Source organism: Lolium rigidum, chromosome 5 (assembly GCF_022539505.1).
Source record: "Lolium rigidum isolate FL_2022 chromosome 5, APGP_CSIRO_Lrig_0.1, whole genome shotgun sequence".
Lineage (NCBI taxonomy): Eukaryota > Viridiplantae > Streptophyta > Magnoliopsida > Poales > Poaceae > Lolium > Lolium rigidum.
This window is the reverse complement of record NC_061512.1, coordinates 255,157,300-255,178,090: the sequence shown is the minus strand read 5'-3', so window position 1 is coordinate 255,178,090 and position 20,791 is coordinate 255,157,300. Positions and strand designations below refer to the sequence as shown.

The window sequence follows — 20,791 nt, the reverse complement described above, 5'->3', positions numbered from 1 at the left end:
AGAAGAAGCTCCAGACCTGGCACGTGTTGTGTCCTTTTGGATGCTCATGGATCAAGATCAAAATTCAGGCGAACAGAAAACAATAGCCCCCGGTATTTCAGATCATCATCTCTTAAACAAGGAATCAAATATACATAGGTGCCTCAACTACATCATGTGTTGTCTGTGAAACGGCACTTGCAACTCTGTAGAATATCCCTGTTCACTCTTGGTTGTACATTTACAGCCACTCAAGAAAATGTGTCCCTAAACCATGAACCTGGCTAGGCTGCACCACTTGTACATCGACACCCACTGGAAAAGTGGGCTAGGCCAATCAGCGTCGGAGCACTATGTCGATCTCCTCGTCATCTGAGCTGCCTAGGTCCAGCTCGATTGTGTTCCCCGGAGGTTCATTCGCCTTTCTTCTCTTGGCGTCTTGTTCTTGCTTCTGCAGGCTCGGTTTGGGTGCTAACTTGGTGCCAGAAGATGTCGCTCTGCATGTAAATAAAGGTCACTTAGTTGAAATGAATTGCTCGATAGAGCGGTGAAGACTACGGGTAGGTGAACTGGGAATGTTGCGCCTCACCTTCTGCTTGCGCTCAGCTTTGCTGAAAGGCTGCTCCAGGTTGACATCGGCTTCTCCAGAACTGTAGCACCATTCCTCACGAGTTTCGGTTCAGTGCCGCCTGCTCAATGCAGAAAGAAAATCAATTGCGACTGCAAGATGACCGCATAATTTTTTGCATCAAACAGGTGCAACTCCCATTGAAGTATGAGGTGAAACAGATGAAGAGTGAGGTTTTTACCTGTGACATGGGAGAGGAACCTGATGCCCTGAGAGTTGTTCTTACTGGTCACTTTATCTGCATGACTGCAAGACAATATAAGAATTAAGAAATATCATGTTTAACATGGCAAGGAATTCAGTTCATGCTATTAAAAGGGCTGATGCATTTTCAATCATTAGTCTGTCGTCATATACTAGAGGATCCTTCAGAATTCACATTTGGACAATACAACATTATCTGAAACACGTATTTGTGTATTTCACAATTCACACCATCGTTTTGTACACTACAGAAGTTCATGTTTATCGTCGAATATAAGGAGAAACAATGAACACAGAAGTACTTAGAATACCTTAAAGCCCTTTTCAGTCCATCGATTGACATTACTTTCACTGGTCTTGATGGATTTCTTGGACCAGATTGCTCTGAGGGAGGCTTGACCATGTAAATCCCTCTGGAGCGTAAATTGGCAGCAAACTGAAAGTTTCTGAAGAAGAAGAAAGTGTACAGAATTATGTGGATATGACGAGGAACTATTGGGGAATACAAGGAAAGCTAGGACCATTCTCTTTGGGATTCACTTACCCACCCTTAAGCTCCGCTCTGCCAGTAAAGTGCTTCTGTGATGATGTGTTCTGTCCGTGGGAAGCAAGCATAATTAATCCACAATAAAAAACTGCATGCCTGTCTTGCCTCAGTTGCAAAATAGTGACAGCTATTATAACCTTACCGAGGAATGAAATTTGCAGTATGATCCCTTACGCCTGAAAAGGAACATCAGAAGTTCGGAATGAGAATATCATTTATCTAAACCAATGTACATTTGTTCTTGCAATTTAGCCATAATGTAAATGAAAAGATGTGAAATCAGCTCTACAACTAAACATAACAACTTTTGAAGGCAAAACCAGGATAAAGAAAAGATGTTGAATTACAATTTGCTTCCACCATTGAAAATTTCAGACTTAAAAGCAACACTCACCATGTAGGGACAACAACAATGCTATCTGAAATACCCATAAAATAACCCTCCCAAAATTTCTTTAGGGGATTGTCTAATTTGGTGATTTCAAGGTCAACTAGCTACCCAAGCCACAGCTCAAATGCCAGACAATTATATTGTAAATCTAAATTCATAAAAACAATCCGGCAAGACATGATTGGTGTGAATCGAACATGTTCATCAGCCAGGAAGACAATTTGCACACCGCTAACTATACTATGGTTGTTTCCATGATCTTCACACAGTGACCAGGGTCTGGTCATATCCAGAGGAAGGAGACCGTATGTCTAAATGGGCTTCATGTCATTTCAGTGCCAGCAGATAATGTGATCCTGGTAAATGCTAATATCTCCGAGGCATGAGCACAAATTTTTCTCACTATTCTAGTAACATGTACTCTTTTGTCTCTACAACAACAATCTATGATTCAAATACTAGAAACTATAATCATTCCACCATTTGTTTTGGGGGTTGTCTAATCTAGTCATTTCAAGAAAGCAAACCATGTAATCACGAAGCCATGATTCAAATAGCAGAAACTATATAGGAAAATCCATACAAATAACCCACTAAAACCCTTGATTAGTGTGATTTGATCATGGTCATCAACCAAAAATACAATGTGCTTATGAGCATACTGTTAAAGTATGCGATGGAGGGGCGGATCTAGCATCCCTCCTGCCCGGGCAACCGCCCAGGCTTCCGTCAGTCTACCTGCTTGCGTTTGTGATTTTCTATGGCGATTTTGTTCGAAAATAGACTTCTTAAGCATGTTTGCCCGAGCTTCGTAAATGTTCTGGGTCCACCACTGGCGATGGGTTGCCATGATCGTCATACCTTGACAAGGATCTGATCATAGGAAGGCCAACATACGCCTAAATGGGCTTAATGTCATTTCGGTGCTACCACATATTGCATTCCTGGTAAGTGTTACTATCTCTAAGGCGATGAGCACAAAAATTCCTCGGTGTTCCTGAATCTTATTTACAATGTGCAACTACATTTTTTCAGAGATAAATCTCATCGTGCAGGAAGAAGTACTGCATACTTGTTTGTGGCCATGGTGCAAGCCATCCCATCTTTTCTCTTCCCTTTGCAGAGACTGAAATCCGCCGAGACGCCCATCTTCATCATCTGCCCCACTGAGCCAACACTCACCGAGAACCCTTTTCCCTGCAGGAACATTACCACCAACAAAAAAATCAACTCACCATCACCCATCATGGCATTCACCCTCAGGGCATGAATTGATCGAGACCAAGCATAGTACCGCCTTGTCCATTCGGACGTTGCCGTTGAAGAGGGCGAAGACGTCGCCGACGGCGCCGCCGGAGTAGTGGGTGTGGGCGTCCCCGAAGAGGAACACCGACACCTCGGAGTCGTCCAGCGCGCCCATCTTCCAGATGCTGTAGTCCTGCCCCTGCGCGCTCACTCGCGTCGTGCCCTTGTCCAGCACCACGCCGGCGGTCGCCCAGCAGCCCGAGAAGGTGTCGCCGCCGGCCAGGTTCCTGTTCCCCAAATACTGCAGATGAGTACGCGACTCGGAATGTCCAGCTCTAGCAAGAGAAAAAAAAAACCCGGAGGAATTCGGGGGAAATCAGAAGAAAAAAAAACGTACTGGAAGGCGGAAATGCGGACGAATCGGACGTCGGCGAAGCGGTCGGCGATCTCGGGCGGCGAGACGGCCATGTTCTTGATGCGGAGGCCGGAGTAGTTGTCGACGAGGGTTTGGGTCGATTTGGGGAACTTGGGGCGCTTGGGGCCGGATCCGGAGGTGGAGGCCGGGACGGCCTCGATGTAGTCCTTGACGGCGTCGCGGAAGACGGACATGTCGGTGCCGCCGGGGCGGGGCGCCGCCCTCGGAGGGGTGAAGACGCCGTGGCCGCCGGCGGGGGGCGGGGAGGACGGAGGGGTCTCGAGGACGACCTGGGCGCCGTCCTCGTCCAGGGACATGAGGAGGTCCAGATCGTCGCCGGCGTCCTCCATGACTGCGGCGGCCGGCGAGGTGTGGGAATCTGTGTAGGCGGCGGAGAGAGATGTGGTGGCGGCGAGGAGGGAAATGAAGAATTCGGAGGGGGAAGGGAAAAAGGGAAAATAGTGGAGGGAAATGGCCACCGAGACAATTAAGGATAATCCTATGATAAAATGTTATTAGCAGGCACTACCATCAAAGGGCGTTTGGTCTAGTGGTATGATTCTCGCTTTGGGTGCGAGAGGTCGCGAGTTCGATTCTCGCAACGCCCCGCTTTTTTTTTTTTCAAATGTCCAATTTTCACACATTTCTGGACATCTTCTTTTCAACATATTGTTTTCTGTATTAAAAAAATGAAACTTAATGATCGTTGTCCCGTCTAGGAGATTTTGACTGAATTTGTATAAATTTTAGGTATTTCTAAGCATCTACTTTTCAACATATTGTTTTCTAAGAAAAATATTTGTGTCCCATCCTAGGAGATTATGGTCAAGTTTGCCTAAATTTTACACATTTCTATACATCTGCCCCACTGAGTTATTTCAAGAATATTTCAAGCACAGGAGGAATGCAACTAGAGAACTACTTAGCCATTGTACTTTGCATAAGATAACTTATGTATGAGAGCGAGTATGATTTCCCAACTGACGTCGCCAATGAATACAAAATACTTTCGCATTGGGGATGATGTAACCATCAAGACTGAAGAATTTCATAAAGTCTATGACTGCAGTCTTTGGAGGCGAGTATTTGAGAGCACCCAATGCAAAGGACGCTTCAAGATCGATGGAGATTGGTACTTCTAGAGGTTCTTCGTTATGCTTGGATGCCTTGAGTGCATGCATTGGCGAAGGAATAATTTCCCACCACATGTCATGAGCATGCCACTGGTCTTGTCATGATCCAACAATCATACTTGAAGTTGGGGACCTATGGTTTTGGCATTGTTACTCTGGGATGACCATGTCGAGCACATTTGACAATGTCATGGGCAAATAGTTCATTCATGTATAATCATGTTTTATTTGAATTACTTCCTTCATTAGGACCCTAATTTGTGATTGAATTTTAATTTATAAATTACAAAACTTATGGATATGCAACTTTTGTACGGTTGAAACAACAAAGTTTGAATTAACATGATGTCAAAACTTGATTTAGATGGTATTTATGTGCACAATAGGTGAGAAATAGCAAAAGAAATATTACTGAGAGTTAAGTTATTGGGGATCTGCCAAATGAGAACCTCCCAGTACCCATTTTTTTAGCCTCCCTAGAACTAGCTTTATGGAGTTAAATTTTGGGGGGAATATGCGAGAGACGCTCTTACAACTTTGTAGATAATTTGAAAACAACCCTGTAGACACAATTGTAAGTCCATTTGAACGATTAGTGGCTCTTCTAAATGGGAGCTGAAACTTCCAGCTCATTTTGAAGCACTAGCATATCACCTTGATTATTTCTCAAAATAAAAGTTAACATGCCCCCTTGATTCTTCGGACTGAAAATGTAATGTGCAATTCAATTGTTTAAAAAGTACAACACTTTCCCAGTACAAAATAATATGTGTACTCCCATCTTGCAACAGAGATCTACTAGAAATTTGGCAATATAAACATCTTTCATTTACCTAGTTTCTTCTCAAGATGAGGCGTACAAATCAATTAGTAGCAGAAGGCTCGAGGATGCCCCACAAACATGATAAGGCAGTACATGACATATGCATTTAACTAGTCTACCCACTCCGCAACCTCCCATGCTAAAGCGTACCCGAACTTTGAATCACGAAACTTGGCACAATGAACTTATAAATTTCGGTCTATTTCAAACCATGGATATGTTTTTTGCGCAAAAAAGAATCCAAACGGTGTCATTCTGTAGGGTGTCTAAGAACAACGCGGGTAGGCATGGAGGCGGCGGAACACCGAACATCATTTGGCTTGGTTATTTGCTAATTACATAACACTAGATTAGATCCACTATAGCAGTTACATTTCATTCTTTTATGTTCTTTGAGGTTTACTCCCTCATTTCTAAGAACTTGTGTGGTTCCCAGCCACACTTTGCCAAGCCTAACTTTGGCAAGTGTGGCTTGGATTTTGGAAGCCAAAAGTGTTTTAGATATTGTAATATGGATTGCATCTGAACTGAAATGAGACTGAACATACATACTGATGTGCGTCCAGATATGTACAATTCAAAAAAAACAAGAAGTTACTTGTACATCTTAGACTTCGAAATATGCAAGAAAGAAATGTTTGGTCGACAGTACGTAGTAGAGTAGATATAGGAACCTAGCAAAGAGCCACAGAAACAGTGGACATGTGTAATCCCAGATCCTCGAACGAAACATTCTCGTGGCTAATCTGTTGCATGGAGCCACCTGTGAAACGCATGAGCCGAAACGGCTTCTCTTCCCCGTTGTTGGCGACTGATGACCGGCAAAACGCGAAGAGTGCAGCGACGCTGCATTTGGCCCCGAACTCCTTGGTAAGCACCTGGCCGTCGGGGAACCGAACCCTCAGTTTGCAGGCTTTCTCCCCGCCGGGCGTCCGCTCCTCACCTATCGGCGCCGCCGCCGCAGCCGCGACGGCCTCGCCTTGCTTCCTCGCCGTGATTGCCGGTTCTTTCTTCTCACCTGATGAACTTCCAGATGGGCTACTGCTCGGCGCGGCAGATGATACAGCAAGCAGATTGTTGTTCGCGGATCTGATAGGCATGATGGGCTTCCTCTCGGCGAAGCTCTCGGCCATGACGAGGATCTCGTTGGGGTCGGTGGCGGCGCGCAGCTTCCGCATCATCTGCCCGGTGACAGGGTCGACGACGAGCACGACGGGCATCTTGTCGTGGGCGAGCCTGTAGTAGCAGGAGACCTTGCCGCCCTCGCCCTCGTCGTCGCCGACGTCGACCTGCCAGAGCACGAAGTGGTCCCTGACGGCCTGCGCGACGAGGTCGTTGGCCCAGACGTCGCGGTTCTGCTGGTGCGACGCGAACTCGGCGGTGGCCTGCACGCTGACGAGCAGCCAGCGGGACGTCTCCGCCGCGTGCGACTTGGCGTCGTGGAAGCCGCCCTTGTAGGTGAGGTCGATCGGCGGGCTGAAGAGCTCGGCCAGGGTCTTCTTCTTGGCCGCCGGTTCCGCGTTGTCGGCCGAGGCGCCTTCGTCATCACGGCGGCGGCGGCGACGACGACGACGGCGGCGGTGGTCCGCTGGAGCTGCTACGAGGTTGCCGTGCTCGCTGTCGCTCTCCCATCCGGTAGGTCTGGCTGCAGGTGGTTGGCGGGAGGAGGTGGCGCCGTAGAGAGTGTCGGAGCGGGCAGGGATCGGAGCGCGCACTGCCTCCGACGATCCGGCGACGGTAGCGAAGTAGAGGTCTACGGCTTCGTCGAGGCGCCACCCGCAGGAGGCGAGGTGCTGGGCGGCGTCCGCGAGGGAGGAGCAGGCCGTGACGTGCATGAACTCGGCGACGAGGTCATCGTGATCGTCCTCCTGATGATCCATTGATCGATCTCAACAATTATTCCGTGCGCGACGTGCGCGCGGGTGCGGCGGCCGAGGGATCCGCGCGCGCCGCGATTTTGTAGGTTTGGTAATGTGCTCGATCGGTTCGTTGCGTAAACGGAGGCGCCTCTACCTTCTCTTTATATATAGACCTGTTGTGCGTTGTAAAGTTGATCAGAATCTGAGTCGTGCGCAAATTAATCATCTCCTCTATTATTCTTTTTTTCTCTCTCTCGAGAACACACCTTGAATATGTATCGATTATATAGAGAAATGGCAAAGTTTGTGCTGCCACAGTAAATCTATAGGTTCACACCTTAAGAGCATCTCCAACAGGCGCGCTATATAGGCCGCGCTGCAAAAAAACGGCCGGTATGCAACGCGCGGGAGGAATTCGGGCGCTCCAGCAGGCGCGGTAAACGGCGCGGCGCTGCAAAAATTTTGGGCGCGCGGTGTTTTGCACAATCCGGAGCGCCATATGTGACGCGTCGGCTACAGGTCATCGCTCGTCCACGCGCGAAAAGCCAACGGCAGGAAATCCCCCCCCCCCCGCCCGCGCCCTCATTTCCCCACCGACCGCCGCCGCGAAATCCAGCCCGCCGCCGTGGCGTAGATCCGCTCGCCCGCGCCCCCTCCCGGCAGCGGCGGGTGCTCCGCCGCTCCGTGACGCCCGCGCCGCCGCCGGCGACGGCGTAGTCGGCGCTCCTCCTCCGCCTCCTCCTTCCCGGCGCCGTCGCGTCGTCGTCGTTGTCCTCCGCACCACCGCCGCCATGTCGTCGTCGTCGTCTTCGAGCTTGCTAACAACATGGCGTGAGCATGGTGCTCGCCGATTTGCTCGCAAGGCATGCACCTCCGCCGGCCGGCCTCTATCCGCCAATTATCTATAATAGTTAGTTGTAGTTAAGTAATTTTATATGTATGTTTGTAGAGTTCATCATACGATTCATCGGATGACGAGTATGACCAAGAGGAAGAGGAGAACATATCGCTACTATTAGCATACCACGCCGTTAAGAAGCCAAAATTTGGTGGATCGGTGTTCGGTAGACAGAAGTTGTGGAGAGAAAGGATTGAAGGGCATGAGAAGTTGATGCGGTCGTATTTCAATGAGAATCCGATATTTCCCGAAAGCTATTTTCGGCGGCGTTTCCGGATGAGTCTCAACTTGTTCAAGCACATCGCAACGGAGGTGACCAAATATGATCGCTTCTTTGAGCAAAGGAGGAATGCCGCCGGAGAACTTGGTCATAGCACATATCAAAAGGTGACCGCCGCCTTGCGTATGTTGGCATATGGTATACCGGCGGATCTTTTTGATGATCATTTGGCCATGGGAGAGAGCACTTCTATCTTGTGTGTGAAGCGCTTTGTCGTTGCAATTGTCAATGTCTTTGGCTCCACATACTTGAGAGCCCCCAATGCTCAAGACACGGCAAGGCTTTTGGAGATCAACGCCAACCGGGGTTTCCGGCATGCTTGGTTCCATTGATTGTATGCATTGGAGTTGAAGAATTGTCCGGCGGCATGGCATGGACAATTCAAAGGGTACAAGAAGGATGCCACCATAGTCCTTGAAGCGGTGGCCAACCAAGAGACTTGGATATGGCATGCTTTTTTTTTGAATGCTCGGGTCTTGCAATGACATCAATGTTCTTCAACGGTCACCACTAATGACAAGACTTGCAATGCGGGAAGGTCTATTGGTGGAGTTTGAAGCAAATGGCCACAAGTACAACTATGGCTACTTCCTCGCCGACGGCATATATACAAGGTGGCAAACATTTGTGAAGCCGATTATTCAACCAAGAGGTAAGAAGCAAACCCAATTCCATAATGCACAAGCGGCGGCTAGGAAAGATGTAGAGAGAGCTGATACGTCCCAAACGTATCTATAATTTATTATGTTTCATGCTACTTTTATGATGATACTCACATGTTTTATACACACTTTATGTCATTATTATGCGTTTTCTGGAACTAACCTATTGACGAGATGCCGAAGTGCCGCTTCTCGTTTTCTGCTGTTTTTGGTTTCAGAAATCCTAGTAAGGAAATATTCTCGGAATTGGACGAAATCAAGGCCCACGATCATATTTCCACGAAGCTTCCAGAACACCGAAGATGGACCAGAGAGGAGGCCCAGGGCCCCCACACATGGTGGCGGCGCGGCCAGAGGGGGGCGCCCCCTGGTGTGTGGGACCCCCAGAACCCTTCTGACTCCGTCTCTTCGCCTATTTAAGCCCTGGTGACCTAAAACCTCGACACCGATAAGCCACGATACGAGAAAAGTTCCAGAGCCGCCGCCATCGCGAAGCCAAGATTTGGGGGACAAAAGTCTCTGTTCCGGCACGCCGCCGGGACGGGGAAGTGCCCCCGGAAGGCATCTCCATCGACACCACCGCCATCTTCATCGCCGCTGCTGTCTCCTACGATGAGGAGGGAGTAGTTCTCCCTCGAGGCTAAGGGCTGTACCGGTAGCTATGTGGTTCATCTCTCTCTCCCATGTGATCTTTATGTGATCATGAGCTTTGTGATCTAGTTGAATATCATCTATGTGCTACTCTAGTGATGTTATTAAAGTAGTCTATTCCTCCTCCATGATGTAATGTTGACGGTGTGTGCATCATGTAGTACTTGGTATAAGCTATGATTGTGATCTCTTGTAGATTATGAAGTTAACTATTACTATGATAGTATTGATGCGATCTATTCCCCTTTCATAGTCCGACGGTGACGAGTGTGCATGCTATGTTAGTACTCGGTATAATTGCAATGGTCTATCATGCACTCTAAGGTTACTTAAATATGAACTCCGAATGTTGTGGAGCTTGTTAACTCCGGCTTGAGGGAGCTCTTGTAGCCCTACACAATGAATGGTGTTTGTCTTCCAACAAGAGAGTGTAGAGAAAGTAGTATTTGTTTATTCAGTTATGTGATCATTGTTGAGAGTGTCCACTAGTGAAAGTAGGATCCCTAGGCCTTGTTTCCGAATATCGAAACTCCGTTTATTTACTGTTCTATTGCATGTTTACTTGCTGCCATATTTATTTCAGATTGCTATTACCACTCATATTCATCCATATCACTTGCATCTTACTATCTCTTCGCCGAACTAGTGCACCTATACATCTGACAAGTGTATTAGGTGTGTTGGGGACACAAGAGACTTCTTGTATCGTAATTGCGGGGTTGCTTGAGAGGGATATCTTTGTCCTCTACCTCCCCGAGTTCGATAAACCTTGGGTGATTCACTTAAGGGAAACTTGCTGCCGTTCTACAAACCTCTCGCTCTTGGAGGCCCAACACTCGTCTACGGGAATAGAAGCGTGTGTAGACATCAAGCTATTTTCCGGCACCGTTGCCGGGAGGTAAGGTAAAAGGTATTCACATCCTCCGACTACTAAGCTATTTCCTAGCACTGTTGCCGGTGTGTGAGTGCTCGAAGCTATTTCCTTTAGATCCTGCAATTGCATCTTTTTGTTTCTTGTTTACACTAGTTAGGCATAATGGAAAACAACAGTGAGCTTTTTAATCTATTTCATGAGTTAAGACATGGATGGTTTGATGCGAAAATTAAAAAACCTATGAAACCTTATTTGCATGCTAGTAGCAATGATATTAGTATGAACGCTTCGAACATCATTATTGCTAATGCTATGGAAAATTCTAAGCTTGGGGAAGCTGGTTTTGATGAGCATGATATTTTTAGTCCCCCAAGTATTGAGGAGAAAATTTTCTTTGATGATACATTATCTCCTATCGAGAGTGGATTTGGTGATCAGGGGGATACGTGAGCACCCCCTAAACGCCGTTGGATTTGCTTTTAGATTCGTGCTCCGCGAGTAGATGCTCACGGTGATCAAACGGCCGTGACTTTTCTGCCTCTATGCCTCTGAGCTGCATGTGCAGTAAACGAAAAAGCTAATCCGGTTGGTTGAAAACTCTCTCAGTCGCTAGAGACGAAAACAACACACGAGAACTCTCGCTGCGAACCTTTTTCTTTTCCCTCGATGTACTCTGCCTCCCATATGCCTCCTGCCATGGATGCCCCCCAAGCTCGATCTCGATTCTATGGCTCCGGCCGGCCATGCCATTGCAAGTTTCTGCCGCACGCGCGTCCGCGAACCTCGACCCTGCACCCCTCCCAATATCGCGCGGACGTCGATTCAGGCCGCGTTCCCCAACAAGCGGACGACGCAGCGCCGGGCCTCTAGATCCGCGCCGGTTGTTGAAGTCGTGGTTCCAGGCCGGGAGCAGGAGGCCGAGCGGCGGTTCCTCGAGCTGCAGGGGTGCGTGGGTTGACTTGGATTCGCACAAATCGTCACGGCTGAGCGCTACTTCAACGCGGCCGACGCCGTCAAGTACAGCGCCGCCGCGGTCCATGCCGCGGACGCGCCAATGAACCAGACGGCGGCGTCGTCCGAGGCCAGCTGGAACGGCCGCTCCGCTGCAACCAGTCCTCGTCCGCTGCGGGTAGACAGCACGACAAGGTAGGCCACGGTGGCGGCAATGCCATCGACCTCGGCCTTGGCCTCGTCGTCGAGGTCGCGAGGGACGATCGGTGCCACCGTGGCGGTGGCAAGAAGACCGGGCAACGGTGGGGGCTCTTCAGCCGGGACTGCCCCTGCGCCGGACGGAAGGCCGTCACCGTCGACGTCGCCTCCGAGCCTCCCAGCCAGGCCACGCCCCGGATCCACCACCCGCGGGTCGACGCCCTGGGCTGCCTTCTCCGTCCCCGACCGACGAGCCGGGCGTGATGAAGATCGTGAGCACCGCGGGGAGCCGCGCGTTCCCGCTTCGCGCCAGCATCGACGGCGTCATCCCGCCGGCGCCGAACCAGGGCGGCGCCTCATCGTTCCCCGCCTTCCCGCCGGACGTCGGCCGCCGCGTGGTGAGCTCCGGCAGCGGGTTCACGCGATGAGCGACGCCAGCTCCGACCTGGAGAGCTTCGCGGCGTCGTCGTCGTACCCAACCACCTACCGCGGGCGCAGCAGCCGGCGCAACTCGGGCGACGACGACCACCTGGGGCTGGGGTACGCCGCTGCGGCCGCGTAGCCGGTACTCGCTGAGCGAGGCCAGCGTGTCCACGGCCGAGGGCGTCGCCTACGACGCCGGCAGCGTCGCCAACTTCTCCAGCGCGGCATCCGCGTGCTGCGTCGACGACTTCCGCTTCCTCCCGCCGACGGGGACACCAATGGGATAAAGCACCAATGGGCCGTTCGTTAGCTTTTCCCAATATTCAATACTTTTCTTTCTCTACTCTGCCTCTCTGCCGCTAAGGACATGACTAATCATTGCATATCTGATCATCGAGTGCGCTTGCTAGACACGACAACAGCCAACAGTGTTAACGGATTAATGGATGGCGTTAGACACGTGTTGAGCAACTAGGGGGTGCTCACGTACCCCCCTGATCACCGGGCTTCATTCGATCTCCTATTTATGATGATTATAATGATAGTGGTATTTTGGTGCCACCTACTATGGAGGATAAAGGTTATTATGATTATACTATGCCTCCTATATTTGATGATGAGAATAATAATGATAGCTACTTTGTTGAATTTGCTCTCACTACAATTAATAAGAATGACTATGCTTATGTTGGGAGTAGTAATTATTTTATGCATGAGACTCATGATAAGAATGCTTTATGTGACAGTTACATTGTTGAGTTTGCTCATGATGCTACTGAAAGTTATTATGAGAGAGGGAAACATGGTTATATGCATCTTAATAATATTAAGTTTCCCCTCTTTGTGTTGAGAATCTTGAAGTTAATCGTGTTTTATCTTCCTATGCTTGTCACTTTGTTCTTCATGAATTTATTTGTGTACAAGATTCCTTTTCATAGGAAGTGGGTTAGGCTTAAATGTGTTTTGAATTTGCTTTTTGATGCTCTCTTTGCTTCAACTCTCATCCTTATGTTAGCATCATTGAAATTACTGAGCCCATCTTAATGGCTATAAAGAAAGCACTTCTTGGGAGATAACCCATGTTTTATTTTGCTACTGTTTTGTTGTGTCTTTGAAGTTCTTACTACTGTAGCAACCTCTCCTTATCTTTATTTTATTGCATTGTTGTGCCAAGTAAAGTCTTTGATAGTAGGGTTGATACTAGATTTGGATTACTGCACAGAAACAGATTTCTTGCTGTCACGAATTTGGGTAGGATTCTCTGTAGGTAACTCAGAAAAATCTGCCAATTTACGTGCATGATCCTCAGATATGTACGCAACTTTCATTCAATTTGAGCTTTTTCATCGGAGCAAGTTAAGTGCCCCATAAAAATTCGTCTTTACGGACTGTTCTGTTTTGACAGATTCTGCCTTTTATTTTGCATTGCCTCTTTTGCTATGTTGAATGGATTTCTTTGTTCCATTAACTTTCAGTAGCTTTGGGTAATGTCCATAAGTGTTAAGAATGATTGTGTCACCTCTGAATATGTGAATTTTTGATTATGCACTAACCCTCTAATGAGTTTGTTTTGAGTTTGGTGTGGAGGAAGTTTTCAAGGTCAAGAGAGGAGGATGATACAATATGATCAAGAAGAGTGAAAAGTCTAAGCTTGGGGATGCCCCCGTGGATCATCCCTGCATATTTCAAGAAGACTCAAGCATCTAAGCTTGGGGATGCCCAAGGCATCCCCTTCTTCATCGACAACTTATCAGGTCACCTCTAGTGAAACTATATTTTTATTCCATCACATCTTATGTACTTTACTTGGAGCGTCTGTGTGCTTTTATTTTATTTTCGTTTTGTTATTTTCATTCTCTGAATAAATTCATGCTCATGTGGGAGAGAGTGATGCGCGTAGTTGACACGTCCGTTGGGAACCCCAAGAGGAAGGTGTGATGCGAACAGCAGTAAGTTTACCCTCAGTAAGAAACCAAGGTTTATCGAACCAGTAGGAGCCAAGAAGCACGTTGAAGGTTGATAGCGGCGGAGTGTAGTGCGGCGCAACACCAGGGATTCCGGTGCCAACGTGGAACCTGCACAACACAATCACGGAACTTTGCCCCAACGTAACAGTGAGGTTGTCAATCTCACCGACTTGCTTGTAAACAAAGGATTAGATGTATAGTGTGGATGATGATGGTTGTTTGCAAAGAACAAGAAAGAACAATTGCGATAGTTTGTATTTCAGATGTAAAGAATAGGACCGGGGTCCACGGATCACTAGTGGTGTCTCTCCCATAAGATAGCGAGATGTTGGGCGAACAAATTACGAGCTTGGGCAATTGACAAATAAAGAAGGCATAACAATGCACATACATATATCATGATGAGTACTATGAGATTTAATCGGGGCATTACGACAAAGTACATAGACTGCTATCCAACATGCATCTATGCCTAAAAAGTCCACTTTCAGGTTATCATCTGAACCCCTTCCGGTATTAAGTTGCAAGCAACAGACAATTGCATTAAGTATGGTGCGTAATGTAATCAACACAAATATCCTTAGAAAAGCATCGATGTTTTATCCCTAGTAGCAACAGCACATCCACAACCTTAGAACTTTCTGTCACTGTTCCAAATTTAATGGAGGTATGAACCCACTATCGAGCATAAATACTCCCTCTTGGAGTCACAAGTATCAACTTGGCCAGAGCCTCTACTAGCAACGGAGAGCATGCAAGAACATAAATAACATATATGATAGATTGATAATCAACTTGACATAGTATTCAATATTCATCGGATCCCAACAAACACAACATGAAGGATTAAAAATAGATGATCTCGATCATGATAGGCAGCTCATAAGATCTAACATGATAGCACAATGAGGAGAAGACAACCATCTAGCTACTGCTATGGACCCATAGTCCAGGGGTGGACTACTCACACATCGATCCGGAGGCGATCATGGCGATGAAGAGACCTCCGGGATATGATTCCCCTCTCCGGCAGGGTGCCGGAGGCGATCTCCTGAATCTCGAGAGACAAAATTTGCTAAGTGAGAGATTGTTGTATTTGATAAAAGGTTCCAACTTTGGATGAGCATAGAATTTAATCCAAGATGAATTTGACATGGTGGTCTTTACCAAAGTTGTTCTCCTTCATGTGCTCTTGGATGAGGTGCAAAGAATTGGGAGAGTTTAGTTTGAAAAACTTGAAATGCAAAGGCTCAAAGTAGGGACCGGATTATAAATGGCAGATTTGACCATTATCATATGTGATCCCAATTTGAGTTTGAATTTGATTTGATTTGTGTTTCTTTGATTCCAAAAGTTGTAATAAGTGTTCAGTAACATATTACACTAATGGTGAAGGCCAAATTGGTCTAGGTCAAAGATTTGATATTTTGGCTAAGTGCCACATATGCCTCTATGCATATGTTTTACTTAGTTTTGTTTCTCACTTGAATTGGTTGGTAAGCACTTGGTTGAGTGTGTTGAGGTATTTCCAAACCATCTACCAAGGTAGACAATCAAGGTTATAGCATTTGCAAAAAGTAGCCATAGGCTTGCATATGCCTTTTTCTTAATTAAGATCATTTCTTTTTTATTTTGTTTTTTTCAAAGGTTGGTGACAAGAGGGATGAGGTTTAGGGTTTGGTAAGTTTTGCAATGGTTCACCACCATTTAGCAAAGTAAGAAAGGTAGGGTTCAAAATTTACATATTAGGGCTACATGCCCACATATGTCTTTTTCTTTATTTTGGGTTTCTCAAAATAGATCCACTTGGATTTGAGGAGGTTAGGGTTTAGGGTTTTGGAAATGTGTTCAAAGTAATAAACAAACAAACAGGGCAAAACACAAGGGTTATGGAGAAGTACTATGCATAGCACCCTATGTAAGAAAAGTTTTTGTTGGTTCTCATTTTTGGAAAAAGGAAATTCATTTTCTCTTTGTTTTGAAATTTGGGGTGTTACAAACCCTTCCCCCTTAAACAAATCTCGTCCCGAGATTTTAAGAAAAGTTAGGTTCCTAAGAGAGATTGGGCGATATGATTTAACAGGAACACATACTTGGCATGGCCTGAGGTGCTTCTTGGGCTTCTGTTGCAGTCATGTTGTAGAGGCGGCCGTTGTTGTTGTTCTGGTTCCTTCTTGCGGCAAAGCGGCGCTGGTTCGGAGCAGGTGCAGCGGTGTTGGCGGCAATCTTGGCTAACCTTTTGGGGCACTCATTGGAGTAATGCCCAACCACTCCACACTCATAACAAGTGATGGTGGCCTTGTCCTTGGGGGCGATGGGGATGGCGTTGCTTCCAGTCCTAGGGCCAGTGTTGTTGTTGTTGTTCCCGTTGTTGTTGTTGCTGTTGGGGTTGTTGTTGCTGGTGTGATTGTTGTTGTTGTTGCCTCCGGGCTTCGGGGGTCCTCCTTGGTTGTTGGTGTAGTTTGGGCGGTAATTCTGAGCAGTGGGCTTGTAGTATTTTGGAGTAAATCCTCCAGATGAGTTGTTGCGGTACTTACGGGTATTGCTTGGACCCATGTCTGGTTCATCATCCGGCGCTTGCGATTCTCGTTGGCTTGGTGAAGCTTCCCTTCCATCCGGATGGCGGAGTCCACCAGGGCTTCTAGGTCAGCAAAGGGAATGTTGACCGGTACGATCCGCATCTCGTCGTGGAGTCCGTTCAGAAATCTTTCCTTCCGCTTCTCATTGGTGTCGGTTTCGTCCGGGGCGTACCTTGACAGAGTAAGAAACCTGTCGCGGTATTCTACCACGGACATCCTGCCTTGTTTGAGTTCGCGGAACTCGTCTCTCATCTTCTTGATCAGTCCTTGGGGCACATGGTACTTGCTAAACTTCAGCTTGAAGTCTTCCCAGGTCATCATCTGTCCCGCATTCATTGCGCGGGCGCTGGTCCACCAGGCTCGTGCAGGTCCTGACAGGTAGTGGGTGGCAAATAGTACTTTCTCTGCGGCTTCCACTCCCGCAACTTCGAGGTTGTTCTCCATTGTCTGGAGCCAGTCATCGGCATCGAGGGGCTCTTCGGTCTTGCTGAAAATAGGTGGGTTGGTGTTTTGAAAGTTCTTCAGTTTTGACCCAGGGTGGTCGTGGTTTCCATGGCCGTTGTTGTTCTGAGCAATCTGCTGCAGTGCAGCAATGTTGGCTTGGCGTTCAGCTCTCTCGGCTTCTCGGTCGGCCATCATCATCTCTAGCATCTGCATCATGGCGTCTTGGTTGGCGCTGCGGGTTGGTGGGGCCATCTGAACATCGGAGTGGATGATAAGATAAGAGGGAAATTTCTACGGTTTGTTTGAATTAAAGTTCACAAGTTCAAAACTTGAAAATTTGAGTAGTGTTGAGGGGTTAAAAACCAGCAACACTTTTTCATTCATACCAAACATCACACATTACAATCTAACACACCGTTGGTTTGAAGAATCATTCATTCGCTCTACGATACAAGGGGATCCTGATACAACTCACACCTACTTAAGTGCTGGGGTGATACTACTCTTTAGGGTGGATACTTCGTCTTCACGGGTATTGTGCTTGGGAGAGGCGAGGGCGTTGTCCAACTCCTTGTGGGTCTTGTACAGCAGGAAGTCGAGGTGTGCTACATAGTGGTTCATCTCCGTGTGCGGGGGCATGGTCATTGGTCTTCCCATGGGGTCATGTCTTGGGTAGCAGATGAAGCGAGTGTTCTTGATCTTGTTCTCATTTTGTCCACACAGACGGGAAATTGCTTCTTGCATGGCTCTGACTAGTCCTTCCTTCCAGGTGTTTCCCGTTATAGAAAACCATATGGTTTCCCATACCGGGGCTCCAAGCTTTCTTCGTAGATCTGCAGAAACTTCCCACCGAGGTGGTCCTCCGGAGTGATTGTTGAGGGGTGTTCCGAAGAACTCGGGATACGGGCATCCTAGATAATCCACTAGTTGCCTGATACGTCCAATTTGCATCACTATTTTATATCATAATTTGCTGTTATTCATTGATATATTTCATATTGGGACACAATACTTATGTTATTTCATCTATTTTGCATGTTTCATGATTATTTGGAGATTGAGCACCGGAGCCGAGATTCTGCTCGGAAAAAGCACCGTCGGGATGCGATATTTCGGAAGATCAACTCGTGGAAGGAAGTTTTACGAGAAAATCCTATTTTTCCGGATGACGGAGGAAGCCGGAAGGGGGAACCAGTCTGGACCCGTGGTGGGCCCATGGCCCGGCCGCGCCACCATGTGGTGTGGGGCCCCCTCGGCCTCTTTCGCCTCCTTTTCTTCGCGAAACCCTTCGTCCCGAAGACCTAAGCCACGAGAGGAATCCTCACGAAGGGTTACGGCCGCCTCGCGGGGTGGAGAACACCGCAGAGAAAAGAGCTCTCCGGCGGGCGAGAATCCGCCGGGGAAATTCCCTCCCGGAGGGGGAAATCGACGCCATCATCACCGCCATCGAGCTGGACATCATCTCCATCACCATCATCATCATCTCCACCATCATCACCGCCATCTCCACCGCTGGACATTGATGACCCACAAGTATAGGGGATCGCAACAGTCTTCGAGGGAAGTATTACCCAATTTATTGATTCGACACAAGGGGAGACAAAGAATACTTGAAAGCCTTAATAGCGGAGTTGTCAATTCAGCTGCACTGGAAACGGACTTGCTCGCAAGAGTTTATCGAGTAGTAACAGTTTTATAGCAATAGTAGTAGTGAAATAACAACGAGCAGAGTAACAAAGACAGCAGTAGTGATTATAGTAAACGAGCAGGATTAAAATATTGTAGGCACGGGGACGGATGACGGGCGTTGCATGGATGAGAGAAACTCATGTAACAATCATAGCAGGGCATTTGCAGATAATAATAAAACGGTATCCTAGTACTAATCAATCAATAGGCATGTGTTCCAATTATAGTCGTACGTGCTCGCAATGAGAAACTTGCACAACATCTTTTGTCCTACCAGCCGGTGGCAGCCGGGCCTCAAGGGAAACTACTCGGATATTAAGGTACTCCTTTTAATAGAGTACCGGAGCAAAGCATTAACACTCCGTGAACACATGTGATCCTCACATCATCGCCATTCCCTCCGGTTGTCCCGATTTCGTCACTTCGGGGCCATTGGTTCCGGACAGCGACATGTGTATACAACTTGCAGGTAAGATCATAAACAACGAATATCATGATGAAATAATAACATGTTCGGATCCGAGATCATGGCACTCGGGCCCTAGTGACAAGCATTAAGCATAACAAGTTGCAACAATATCATAAAAGTACCATCTACGGACACTAGGCACTATGCCCTAACAATCTTATGCTATTACATGACCAATCTCATCCAATCCCTACCATCCCCTTCGGCCTACAGCGGGGGAATTACTCACACATGGATGGGGGAAACATTGCTGGTTGATGGAGAGGCGTTGGCGGTGATGGCGGTGATGATCTCCTCCAATTCCCCGTCCCGGCGGAGTGCCGGAACGGAGACTTCGGCTCCCGCGACGGAGTTTCGCGATGTGGCGGCGTTCCGGAGGGTTTACGGCGACTTCGACTTCTCTCCGTGCGTTTTTAGGTCGAGGCGAATAAGTAGTCCGAAGGGGGGCGTCGGAGGCCGACCGAGGGGGCCACACTACATGGCCGCGCGGGCCCCCCCTGGGCCACGCCGCCATGTAGTGTGGGGCCCTCGGGCCTCCACTTCAATGGCCCTTCTGGCTCCGTCATTATTCTGGGAAAATAGGCCCTTTCGTCAAAATCCCGAGGTTTTTCCCCGAAAGTTGGATTTACGCACAAAAACGAGACACCGGAACGGTTCTGCTGAAAACAGCGTTAGTCCGTGTTAGTTGCATCCAAAATACACAAATTAGAGGCAAAACAATAGCAAAAGTGTTCGGGAAAGTAGATACGTTTTGGACGTATCAACTCCCCCCAAGCTTAGCTTATTGCTTGTCCTCAAGCAATTCAGTTAACAACTGAGCGATAAAAGAACTTTCACGAACACATTTGCTCATATGATGTATATATTCTCATGATATGGCTAATACTTGAGCAGTTCATAATGAGGTACATGCAAATAAGATCATCTAACAGACTATGTCAATCATGAAGAGGTACCAACAATTAAGAATAAGCATCATGAATCATGTATATAAGCAGGATTGCAATGTTCATAAGAGAGTATGATAAAGTGGTATCTCGCTTGCCTCGTATTTGATTGGCAAAACATAAATGCCCGGCACCTCTGGAGTTCATAGAAAGACTAGAAGTAGTGATTGTCAAAGATAAAAGCATCAAAGTTATACCACAATCAATCATATTTTGAGACAAGCATATTATACTAAGAATGACAGTTGTGCTCTCAAGAAAGTGCTCAAAGAAATAATGGAGACACAACATAAAAGTAAAAGATTGACCCTTCGCAGAGGGAAGCAGGGATTAACATGCGCTAGAGCTTTTCATTTGTAAAGTAGGAGTAAAATTATTTTGAGAGGTGTTTGTTGTTGTCAACGAATGGTAATGGGTACACCAACTACCTCGCCAACCGGACTTTCAAGAGCGGCTCCCATGAATTATTTGCATGTTTATGTGGCACTCCTTCCAACCTTTCTTACACAAACCATGGCTAACCGAATCCTTCGGG

General features: G+C 47.4%; 1 protein-coding gene and 1 non-coding gene across 2 annotated transcripts; one reads left to right on the top strand and one right to left on the bottom strand.

Moving 5' to 3' along the window:
- Positions 1-95: 95 nt before the first annotated feature.
- LOC124654710 (protein MCM10 homolog) lies at positions 96-3,762 on the bottom strand. The gene is made up of 9 exons (XM_047193706.1): positions 3,392-3,762; positions 3,044-3,281; positions 2,822-2,946; positions 1,501-1,534; positions 1,356-1,405; positions 1,123-1,257; positions 789-853; positions 569-668; positions 96-476 (listed from the first exon to the last, which is right to left on the bottom strand). Exons 1-9 carry the CDS (start codon positions 3,757-3,759, stop codon positions 317-319), a joined length of 1,275 nt encoding a protein of 424 aa, XP_047049662.1. The 5' UTR covers positions 3,760-3,762; the 3' UTR covers positions 96-316.
- Positions 3,763-3,945: 183 nt separating this feature from the next.
- On the top strand, positions 3,946-4,017 carry TRNAP-UGG. Its single transcript has one exon. It is a non-coding gene; the product is annotated as a tRNA-Pro (tRNA).
- The last annotated feature ends 16,774 nt before the right edge of the window (positions 4,018-20,791 follow it).